Source organism: Phocoena sinus, chromosome 11 (assembly GCF_008692025.1).
Source record: "Phocoena sinus isolate mPhoSin1 chromosome 11, mPhoSin1.pri, whole genome shotgun sequence".
Taxonomy (NCBI): Eukaryota; Metazoa; Chordata; class Mammalia; order Artiodactyla; family Phocoenidae; genus Phocoena; species Phocoena sinus.
Window position 1 is genome coordinate 3,846,918 of NC_045773.1, and position 11,016 is coordinate 3,857,933.

Consider the following 11,016-nt stretch of genomic DNA (forward strand, 5'->3'; position numbering starts at 1 on the left):
CCTGATCACACTGTGCATTAAATGTTGGAAGCTACTCTGGGTTTCTTTATGTCTTAAATAGACAAACAGGTCTTCTTGATCCAGGGATGCTTGTGAACATCCAGCAGCCTTTGATACGTGAGGATGGTACGGTTCTCCTGGCCACAGATTCCAAGGTGATGTTCTCTCCTCATGCCTTCTCCACTTTTATGTCTCAGTGCAGGCCGCTTCTCTGAATGTGTGCACCCACCTTCTTCTTGGCCTTCAGACTAAGTCGAGGCCATGGCCTTCTGCATCTCCATTTACTTCTGATACAGCCGTGCTGTGATTCGTTTAAGGGATGCCAATGACTTTTTGGCAACTCAGTCAGAGCTGGCTGGTCATGGTCACTTAACATGTCAGGGTCTAGAGTTCAATTTGGTGAAAATTCTGTGGTTCACTTCTAAGATTTTCCCCCCTAGTGATGCACATTGGCAAACTACGGGCAGGCTGAGGAAGAGCTCCTTATCCTAAGATGGCCTTTTGCAGGAGTCCCTGGTTCCTTTTTATTAGATGACCTGCAGGAAGAAGTCCAGCCAGGATTCTGGCAGCTCCAACCCGGACAGAGTAGGTCAGCTACAGGGAATCCAACTTGCGGACAGAGATGTTTGTCACCCCAAGAAAGAGACAGCTGGCTGCCTCCCGTGGAGATTCCTGAGGAGAGGGGGTTTTATCCAGGCAAGGGAGCCCATTGCTTCTCTCACCTTATTGTCCCTGATATAACTCGAGCAACGGTGAAGTGGCGGCAGCCCCACTGAGCCCCAAAGTCTCTGCTCTGGAAGGAGCGACTTAGAACAGCGCTGGCGTTGCTGCCGCCCTCAGAGCCAGAGCTGGGCCTGCAGGCTCCCCTCTCATCTGCTCTCATGCACATGTGGTGCGTTAAGGAACGTCCTCTTCTGGGAAAGGAAAGGCAAAAATGAGAGCCGATGGACAGCTGCCCTCCACCCATTGGTCCCTGGCTGGGCTTTGAGCCTGTTGTCCTCGGGCGGTGGTGATGAATCATGCCTGGCTCGTTGCCTTAACCCGGCAGACGTGCAGGACAGTGACTGACCACCTGGTGGGGTAGACACACCATAAGCCCGAAAGTAAGGCCTGAGCACCCTGAACTCCTGATGGCAGGGGGTTGCGCAGCCCCTGTCCCGTGTGCCACCCGCACAGAGGCTGGTACTGAGCCGGCCACCCCATGCCCTCCCGTCCCCACCCCAGCGCCCACCAGGCAGGGGTGTTGGGAAACCTGAGTAAGTTACATTTGGTAAAGCATGCAGTGCCCACTGCGTAAACGCTGGCTGCTAGGAGTTGTGGTCGCTGCACCGAGGAGAAGGAGCACCAAGCTGTGCGGTGATGAGTGAGCTGTAGTGAAGGCAGCAGCTGCGGGTCATAGCCAGGCCCTGCCCGCCGCTCCTCCAGGACGTGGAAGTGACAGGACCCACCCCAGAAGCTTGTCATGAATAATAGAACATATGCAGAGCCCCTTAAAGGTAGCTATTTTCAGAAGCTGATTTTTAAACTTTTTACTACGAAACAATCATACATTCAAAATCATTTACTTTGAATAAATACAAAGATACCACAGTGCTGCATGCTCCCTTCGCCCAGTCTCTCCCGGAGGCCGTGTCTTGCAGAGCCATAGCACAGGATCAGGACCAGGGCAGGATATGGGGACAGGGGTGGGTATCGTTCTTTTTCTTTTTTTCACCCTTCAACTTTTTCCCTTCAACATATCTATCATGACGACCTACATCTTTCACCAACTGCATGATATTCTGCTGTGTGGTGGTTCTGTGATTTATTAACCACATCTCTGTTTATGATCTTTTCTACTGATTCTAGTTTTTCATTTTTATAATCAAGATACAGCAGACATGTTTGTATATGTATCTTGGTTTATTTGTTTGAGTATATCTTTGGCTTTCTTTTTTTTTTAGTTGAGATGTAATTCCCATACCAAAAAATTTACCCTTTTAGTGTACAATTCAGTGGTTTTCAGTATATTCACAAGATTGTTACAACCATCCCCACTATCTAATTCCACTATCTAATTCCAGAGCATTTTCATCACCCCAAAAAGAAACCCTGAATCCATTAAGCAGTCACTGCCTCTTCTTCCCACTCACGACACCTGCCAGCCACTCACTTTCTGACTATGGTTTTGTCAATTCTGGACATTTCATATAAGGGGAAATCATACAATATGTAGCCTTTTGTGACTGGCTTCTTTCTCTTATCATAATGTTTTCAAGGTTCATCCATGTTGTGGCCTGTATCAGTACTTCATTCATTTTTATTGCCAAATATGCCATTGAATGGCTATATCATGTGTTATTTATCCATTTGTCAGCTGATGAGCATTTGAGTTGTTTCTACTTTTTCCCTATTAGGAATAATGCTGCTGTGAACATTGTGTACAAGGTTTTCTGTGCACATATGTTTTAATTTCTCTTACATATGTACCTAGGAATGGAATTGCTGTTGTCATATAACAGCCCTACGTTTAAACTTTTGAAGAATGTTTTCCATAGCACTTGCACCATTTTACTTTCCTTCCAGTAGTGTATGAGAGTTCCAATTTTTCCACATCCTCGTCAACACTTGTAGTTATCTGTCTTGACTGTGACCATCCTAGTGGGTATAAAGTGATATCTCATTGTGGTTTTTATTTGCATTTTTAACTAGCTTATTTGTCTTTTTCTTACTAAGCTGTAAGAGTTCTTTAGATATTCTGGCTACTAAACCATTATCAGGTGTATAATTTGCAAAAATTTCCTCCCATTCTCTGGGTTGTGTTTTGTGTGTGGGGAGAGAGAGATTGTCTTTTTACTTTCTTGATAATGTCTTTTGAAGCACAAAAGTTTAAATTTTGGTGATATCCAGCTTATCTGTTTTTGTTCTGTCATTTTATCGCATGCGTAGGTTTGTGTAACTACCATCACAATCAAGATACAGAACTGCTTCATCACCAAAAAGCTCTTCCTCTCACTGCCCCATCATAGCCGTACCCCCATAGAAGCTGTTTTTAAAGCAACATTAAACCTTCATTGCCCTGAGAGTCTTGTATGTGTGTTCATCTTTAATATTATTTTCTGATTAACAGGCTGAAACAAGCCAGGGAGCCCTGGGCACACTGGCAAATGTAGTAACTTCCCTTGCCAACCTAAGTGAATCCCTTAACAATGGTGACACTTCAGAAATGCAGCCAGAGGACCAGTCTGCAAGTGAGATTACTCGGTACGAACCCATGAGGGTGGGTGGCAGCATTTTGACACCCACCCTGTATTTAATCAAGGATTGCAAAATTGTCCCAGTGCCCCTGCATGTCTGTCTTCTTTCAAATTTTAACTATGGGAATGTGGATGCATTTTATTACACGATATAAAACAGTCTAAAAACTCTTTTCATTCCAGATAATAAACTAAATTGAGTAACTCAGTGGAAGCAGGGGAAGAGATGTTACTTGTATTGGTCACTGCTTATGGTGCCTAAACATCAGTAGTGCATCCCCTCTCCCACTTCTGTTTATCTTATGTATCTTTTTTCCAAGTATTGAGTTTAGAGCTTAAATCGATTCATCAGGGTAGACAGAGATGAGCTGTTAGATGGCACCAGCTGGTCCAGACACCTGTTCCCGCTGCCAAGGGTGTGTTCTCTTGGCAGCTGGGCCGCTAGGTTTGCTCCTTTCCTATTGGGCCGGCGACTCCTGCCCCTCTTGCCAGACCAGGCAGGTGCATGGCCGGGGCCACTCAGGTGCACCAGTCCTCATGTTCACTTGTGGTCTGGTAGAAAATTAAAATCTGGATCCAGTGGAAAGAGGATGGGATTTGAGTTAGGTCGAATTCTGGTTCTACCACTTACTAGTTGGGTGGTCTTGGAAAAGTTAGCTTTCACATCTGTAAGATGGAGAGAATTCTACCTTGGAGAGTAGTTGTGAAAAACAAATGACATGTGAAAATAAATATATAGCTTAGCACCCAAGGCGCCATGGAGACAGCATGTGGAAGCCGCCGCCCCTCCTCTCAGCATGTCAGAGTTAATTATCTTTTCCCCAGTGTGTTGTTCCTTAAATTACATCTCAGCTAGAGTTCTTCTCCTCATAGAAGCTGTGGACTCACAACACTTGCTTGCTACGTTTTTGCTCGCAGGGCATTCGACACCTTAGCTAAAGCACTTAACACCACAGACAGCTCCTCACCTCCAAGCCTGGCGGACGGGATAGACGGCAGTGGAGGAGGGAGCATCCACGTCATCAGCAGAGACCAGTCCACACCCATCATTGAGGTCGAAGGCCCCCTCCTTTCAGACACTCACGTCACATTTAAGGTGAGTGTGTGTAGCTGGGAGAGGAGCTCTGTGCCCAGGCTGGTCTCAGTTAAAAAAATGAAACCTTGAAGTGAGCTCATTTTTCATACGGTTGTGTTTGATCAGGATCTTGTGTTCCAGAACAATGTTCCCATTATGAAGCATTTTCACTGTCTTTTGCTCACTTGGCTGTTTGGCTCTGCCGGTAACCCTGAAGCAGGCGTGGCCACCTGTCACAGCCAAGACAGGCTGATGCGGGCTGCTCTGCCGTCTGCCTTCCCATGATGACCTGGCTTCAGTATAGGCTCAGGCAGGCCCTTTGTCTGTTCCAGCAGGCGTTCCCAGCCATTGGGCCTGACCTCTTGCCCTCTAGAGCCACAGAAAGTAGATCTCAGATATACTTGAAGACTGGGTCAGGTCCCCACGGTCTTCCCTGCACTCACCTCCCCGGCCTCACTTCTCCAGGACACTGCCAGGCTCCCTGAGCCCCTGGTCTCTAGGTCTGCAGATTGAGTCTTCAGTTCCCCTCGTATTCTCCACTAGAGAGACCTGGCCAATCACTTAGGAAGACTGAGTCCCTGCCATAGTTGTCCAAGGGTGCCAAGAACACAGGTCACCAGTGGGATTCCAGCTTCAGAGGCATTCAAGCCTCTTCTAGACAGTGGGGCTCCCGGAACCCAGCCCGACATCCTGGTGGTGGTGTGTCCTCCTCCTGCCATCTGGGCTCCTGCTCAGCTCTCATTCACTGTTCCCTGAGGCCACCTGCCAAATCCCTGCTAGCCTGTGGAGCTGACCCATCCCCGATTTTGAGTTAGACTTGAAGCTATGGCTCAAAATGGAATTGCCTTAGAACAAGTACCAGTGTAGTTGAAGCAGAGTTGAGATGTATGTCTTTGTGTGGATAAGTTGGGAGGTCCCCGTCCTCCCACATTCTAGGGGCCATCAGACCCTAGTTCACTGGGCAGGACCCTACAGGGAGTCAGTGCCGGCCCCCCTGCAGAGGGACGTATGTTTCACAAGGATGCTCTGCACGGGGGCTTCAGTGTCAGAGACTGGTGTTGACGAGCTGCCCCCGTCACTTGGTCACCCCCGTGCTGTGTGCTCTCACTCGCAGCTCACGATGCCCAGCCCGATGCCCGAGTACCTCAACGTGCACTACATCTGCGAGTCCGCGTCCCGCCTGCTCTTCCTCTCCATGCACTGGGCCAGGTCCATCCCGGCCTTTCAGGCACTTGGGTAAGTGGCTTTTTTCTCCGCGTGTATCCTTGGGCAGGGCCTTTCCTGCTAGAGCTAGAGCAGGAATGGACTGGAAGATCTCTGAGCCCTTCCAGTTTGTTCCTTTGGCCCGGTTTGCTTGTTAAATACAGTTGGTGGACTGGTAGCAAGGGGACAACCTTGGTGGCCAAGGCTGCAGTGTTCCTCAGACCTTTATTGTGCCTTCTCCATGTGCCTTGGACTTGGTGCTAGGAGCAGGGGATGGACTGGAATGGAAGGCAGGAGTTGTCCTGTGATCTTGAGATAAATACAGGGTACTGTGTCTGGGGGCTTCTGAGATGAAGACAGATTGTCTCGAGGTACATCAGCTGTGCTGTCCTGAGCGTAGATTCCCCCCTTCTCCCTGCTGCAGCCCCAGCTCCTCCCTGGCAGGCTGGGTGTGTCTCTACCTTTCGGAGCCCTCCCTCAGGCTCTCAGTCCTTTGATCGCTGCAGCCTCTTGTGACAGAACCACACCAGGGCTGTTAAGGGAATAGTTTCTCCTCAGAGGGACTTCAGTTAAGGCAGTCACAGACAGTGGTGTTTGTGAAGAACAATCCTGGGCATTCCATAGGCCTTCAGCAAATACATGGTGACACAACTTGTTTGGGACACGCGGGGGCTTGGAGGAGTGCCACCGGCCCCCGCACCCACCACGCCTCTGTGTCCCCAGGCAGGACTGCAACACCAGCCTGGTGCGGGCCTGCTGGAACGAGCTCTTCACCCTCGGCCTGGCCCAGTGCGCCCAGGTCATGAGCCTCTCCACCATCCTGGCCGCCATCGTCAACCACCTGCAGAACAGCATCCAGGAAGGTAGGGCAGGGGCTGTGGGTGAGGACGGCTCGGTCTCGGCTGGCCCGCCGCATAGCCAACCTGTGTCCCACAGCGTCCCTTACCCGTCAGAATGTTTAAATTTCTACCTGACTGCCTTCTTTTCATATAATGAAGAGGAAAGGAAAAAAATAATTGGGAAAAGGTGCTGATTTCCGACATACAGACATTGAGTGATGTTTGCAGAACAGTCACAGCTTCTGTTTTCAGCTTCATTGACAGGTTGCCCTTTCATGTATCTCACAAATCCTCACAACCCTGTAAAGTAGAAACTGTTATGTCAGGGTTACATATGGGAAGACCAGGTCCCAGTAAGGTCCCTGGCTTGCCCGGGATAAAGCAGCAAGTGGGAGAGATGGGGACTGGGGCACAGACCTGGGTCGTGTGACCCCCTAGTCCAGGGCGTGAATGAACAAGTGAGTCTCTTATTAAGAGATCTGTGCAACCACCTGACATCGGGTGGTCAGGTCCCAGCCGTATCAGGACTGGGGAGTAGCTGGGGTGGTCTCCACAAGCTGCACATCCACAGCACACTGAAGACACTGTCAAGGGAGCCCACGCTGCCCAGTGTCTAGACTATCCCTGCAGATCACACTTGCATCTGAGGTGGAGTTGAATTGCTTTTTCAATCAGGCATCCCAGTGGTTGAGACCTAGGAGTGTGAGTCACCTAGTCACACCTTCGTTTTTCTAGTTATTCCTTTGGAATAGTTATATAATGGTGATTTTTAAAACCCTGTAACATTTTATTGAATTTTAGGTTTGTTCACAAACGAGCTTTAGTTTTATTTGTAACTGAATATAATAATATTGCCTTCAGCAAGATACTGTCATGAAGACTAAATCAGACAACGGATAAAATTATTTTGACAACTAAAAAATGCCAACGTGTTCAGGTTGGCAAATATTTATTCAGTGCCTGCAGAGACTTGGAAAGAATTGACCTTGATAAGAACTGGCATGTGGGCCTTCAGCACCTTTGGCCTGCAGGTGCTGCCCACGGCGGGGCCGGGGAGAATCACTGGTCTTGGATGTCGTTACTGAGGCAGAATATTAACAGAGTGGAATCTGGGTGCCTGTTGTCACTTCACCTATAACTGGAAAATGAGGCTCTTGAGATGACTGGTTTTTCATTTAAAAGTGAAATTATTCTCTCATTTTTTTCAATATGTGGCCCCTCAAAGAAGCTCATGTTATTGCTCTCATTAGCCTTTCTCAGAGGATCTGTGATGTTGATTTCTAGATAAACTTTCTGGCGACCGGATAAAGCAAGTCATGGAGCACATCTGGAAGCTTCAGGAGTTCTGTAACAGTATGGCGAAGCTGGATATAGACGGCTATGAGTATGCATACCTTAAAGCTATAGTTCTCTTTAGCCCCGGTAAGATATGCAGTGGTCACGGTCACTCAACGACGGTTTTCCACCTGTGTCTACTGATATTTCTGAACATGAGCACGTTTGTCAGGTTGTCAGCAGTGTAGAGAACCCTGCCACACTGTGTGTGACTGAATGTTCCCGTAATGTGTGCTTTGCTAGCTAACATAAATACATACGTTCTTTTAAAGTCCTGTCTTTATATTCCCAAAGAAATATGCTGTAGTGCCGGGTAACTTCATATGCTAAATACATATCATCTGTATCCTAACTAAGCCATTGGCTAAATAAGACTACAGCAAACAAAACTGAGTACACATTTGGCCCTCTGTATCCACGGGTTCCGTATCAGTGGATTCAACCAACTGTGAATCAAAAATATTCAAGGAAAAATATATTCCAGGAGTTCCAAAAAGCAAAATTTATTTTGCCACGCACCAGCAACTAGGTACAACTATTTACATAGCATTTATAATGTATTAGGTATTAGAAGTAATCTAGAGGTGATTTAAAAGTATACGGAAAGATATGTGTAGGTTATATGCAAATACTATACCATTTAACGTAAAGGACATGAGCATCAGTGGATTTGGTATCCATGAGGGGTTCCTGGAACCAATCCCCTGTAGATACCGAGGGATGACTATACTACCACCCAGTGTCCTTTTTTTGTTTTGATTTGTTCTGTTTTGCTCTTTGCTAATTTTTAGGTATGTTAGCACTTATAATCCAGTACAGGTTGAAACTGCACAAGTTTACCCACAGTCTCTGTAGGGCAGTAGCAGCAGCAGCTTCAGGGCATGCCAAAAGGTGTGGTCACAGCATATGAAGAAGAGGCAGCGGGACTGTTGGTGGAAAGTAAGAGTCGACCGGGCTGGCCTCACTCCCCGTCAGCTCTTCTCTCTGAGCCACCTGAGAGGCCACTTGGTGACTGTTGTCCTTGACAGCAGGGGTGGACCCAGCTTAACCTCTCTGTCCCACTGCCCTGGACCCCCTACTCATGAATAACAAAATAGCTAATAAAAGTGGGAGATACTATGTGATTAAATATCTAGAGAGCAGATGATAATTTCTAATTTCATGTGGTATATGTTGTCTGGAGTAAGGAAGGAAGCCACAGGTGTAGAACCAGCCCCAGTGGGGCTGCTGAGGCTGGTGTGAGCACCCAGGGGCCGCACCTCTCCTGGGAACCTTCAGGTCGTGGCAGAGCACAGAGGAAGAGCCAGTGTTCTAGCAAGAGTATCCAAACTAGACCAGCCTTCAGAGCTCAATCTATTGCACTTGAGAAATTTGTCAGAAGTTTTACTAAAAATAAGTACTGAGAAGTCTGCAAATGAGGCTTTCCAAATACAGAAGACAGTTTGGGGTACTTTTATTTTTTCAGATCATCCAGGTTTGACCAACACAAGCCAGATTGAAAAATTCCAAGAAAAGGCACAGATGGAGTTGCAGGACTATGTTCAGAAAACCTACTCGGAAGACACCTACCGGTGAGGCACACGGGCACGATGGGGGCGAGGCTGGATCTGTAGCTGCAGATATCAGTTACATTGGCCGTCCCATTGCTGGCACTGGTAGAGCCTCCATTTGATCACACTTTAATTCTAGCATTTTACGGCTGAAAATGGAGTGGGGAGGGTCACGAGTCCTAGGCCATCCCAGCGTTGCTGGGTGACTGGGTGAGACCTTGGGTTACTGCTCTTTAATTTGAGGGGTTGGGAGCCGTGATCTCCTTTGGGGCTGGTGTTGTGAGATGAGTTCTTACGGAGACTCCGCTTGTCCAGAACAGTCAGCAGCTCTGCCCTCCTGCCCCGCATTCATGAGGAGACGGTGCTAGACAAAAGGCTTTCCTTGATAGAAGCCAAATCTGACCCCTAGAAAGAGTGACTGGGTTGGACAAAGTAGTAATTTAATCCTCACATAAACTGATTTTTTAAGTTCCTTATTTGGGTGAAAATTTATGTTTGGGCAGCAGGAAAAAAATGTTATGAGTATGCCTTTCTCATGCAGCTTTGACCAGGAAAGTTGTTCTGAAATAGGGCCGAATGTGCTGGCAGGCTTTCCCTCCAGCTGAGGAGTGGAAGAGCTCTTTCCTCGTGACCTCTTCTAACCCACTGGAGGCTATGTGAACTTCTGGGGCCTGTCAAGCATAGTGTTTCCCTCTCCACCTTCCCCCGATCTTATCCTCTGCAGACAGACAGACCTCAGTCAATAGGTGCCCTGTGGGCCTGAGTGCCCCAGCCCCAGGGGGACAGTTTCTCTGGTGTGACTGGGGGCCTGTGGTGGGCCTGGCTGGCAGAGAGCCTGCCTCTGCTTTAGGCATGCCACCATGGCCAGACACAGCTTTTGCCAAAGCAGGATCCATTTTCTACTGGAGTCACTGAAGACCTCACAATGAATCTAGAATGGCTTCAGCCTCATTGCATACAAAGTGGTAACACACCCACACCAGAGCTCATACAGCCAGGCGTGTGGGCGTGCTGTCCCCTGAGGAGGCTCTGGGCCCAATCCACACAGAGCCTGTGGCCAGAAGAGGCTGAAAAGGCTCCTCTGGGGCTGCTGGCAGAGCCCCAGCACACAAGAATTGCCTTGACGATGGCAGCTCTCTGGCCTTTGAAAGTACATGTTTCTGAAAAATTCCTGAATCACTACTCCTGGTCCAGTCAGGGACCCTGGGGGAGAAGAGGGCAAGCCAGGTAGGTGATTTGGGGCCAGAAATGAGAGCAGGGGGGCTCTCTCATAGCACTCGGGAACACTCAGTTCCCAAAGAAAAGGCCCTAGAATGGTTGCGTCCTGTTTATATAGTCATTGCTTTAGTCTGTCCCATCCTTAGGCCTTTTCTCATGCTGTTTGTTCCTCCTGAAATCCTCTCCCATCCTTTGCATCTCTGCTGATAGGAACCTTAGCCAGCATCTAAGGCCCAGCTAGATATCCTCCCTGACTGGCCTTTGCTGACTTCCCGAGACCCTTCAGCCTCTCGGCCCCTTGGCACCTTTGGGTGCCCTGCCAGACACCATGGCTGGGCAAATGGATGATGGTGCTGGAATACTTTCATAATACAAACATATTTTCCCCTTTTAAAAATAACATTCACTGTAGAAAAACTTAGAACATTCTGGAAAGCAAAAAGAAAACTTTTAGCTCTTTGTAAATACCACTTCCCCGTTAACGTTTTATGTATTTACTTCCAGTAATTTCTTAGTATGTGCAACTGGAATCAGAAAATAAGGTTTCGTGACCTTTTTTT

At 48.0% G+C, this 11,016-nt stretch overlaps 1 protein-coding gene across 2 annotated transcripts in view; it reads left to right on the forward strand.

Moving 5' to 3' along the window:
• Positions 1-11,016, forward strand: part of NR2C2 (nuclear receptor subfamily 2 group C member 2) — a 77,867-nt gene that overhangs the window by 65,452 nt on the left and 1,399 nt on the right. For both annotated transcript variants that reach the window (XM_032649799.1, XM_032649800.1), the window contains 7 exons: positions 62-155; positions 3,110-3,243; positions 4,155-4,332; positions 5,426-5,547; positions 6,238-6,377; positions 7,638-7,775; positions 9,154-9,259. In XM_032649799.1, coding sequence (XP_032505690.1) covers positions 62-155; positions 3,110-3,243; positions 4,155-4,332; positions 5,426-5,547; positions 6,238-6,377; positions 7,638-7,775; positions 9,154-9,259 — 912 coding nt within the window. The remainder of the gene's footprint in view (positions 1-61; positions 156-3,109; positions 3,244-4,154; positions 4,333-5,425; positions 5,548-6,237; positions 6,378-7,637; positions 7,776-9,153; positions 9,260-11,016) is intronic.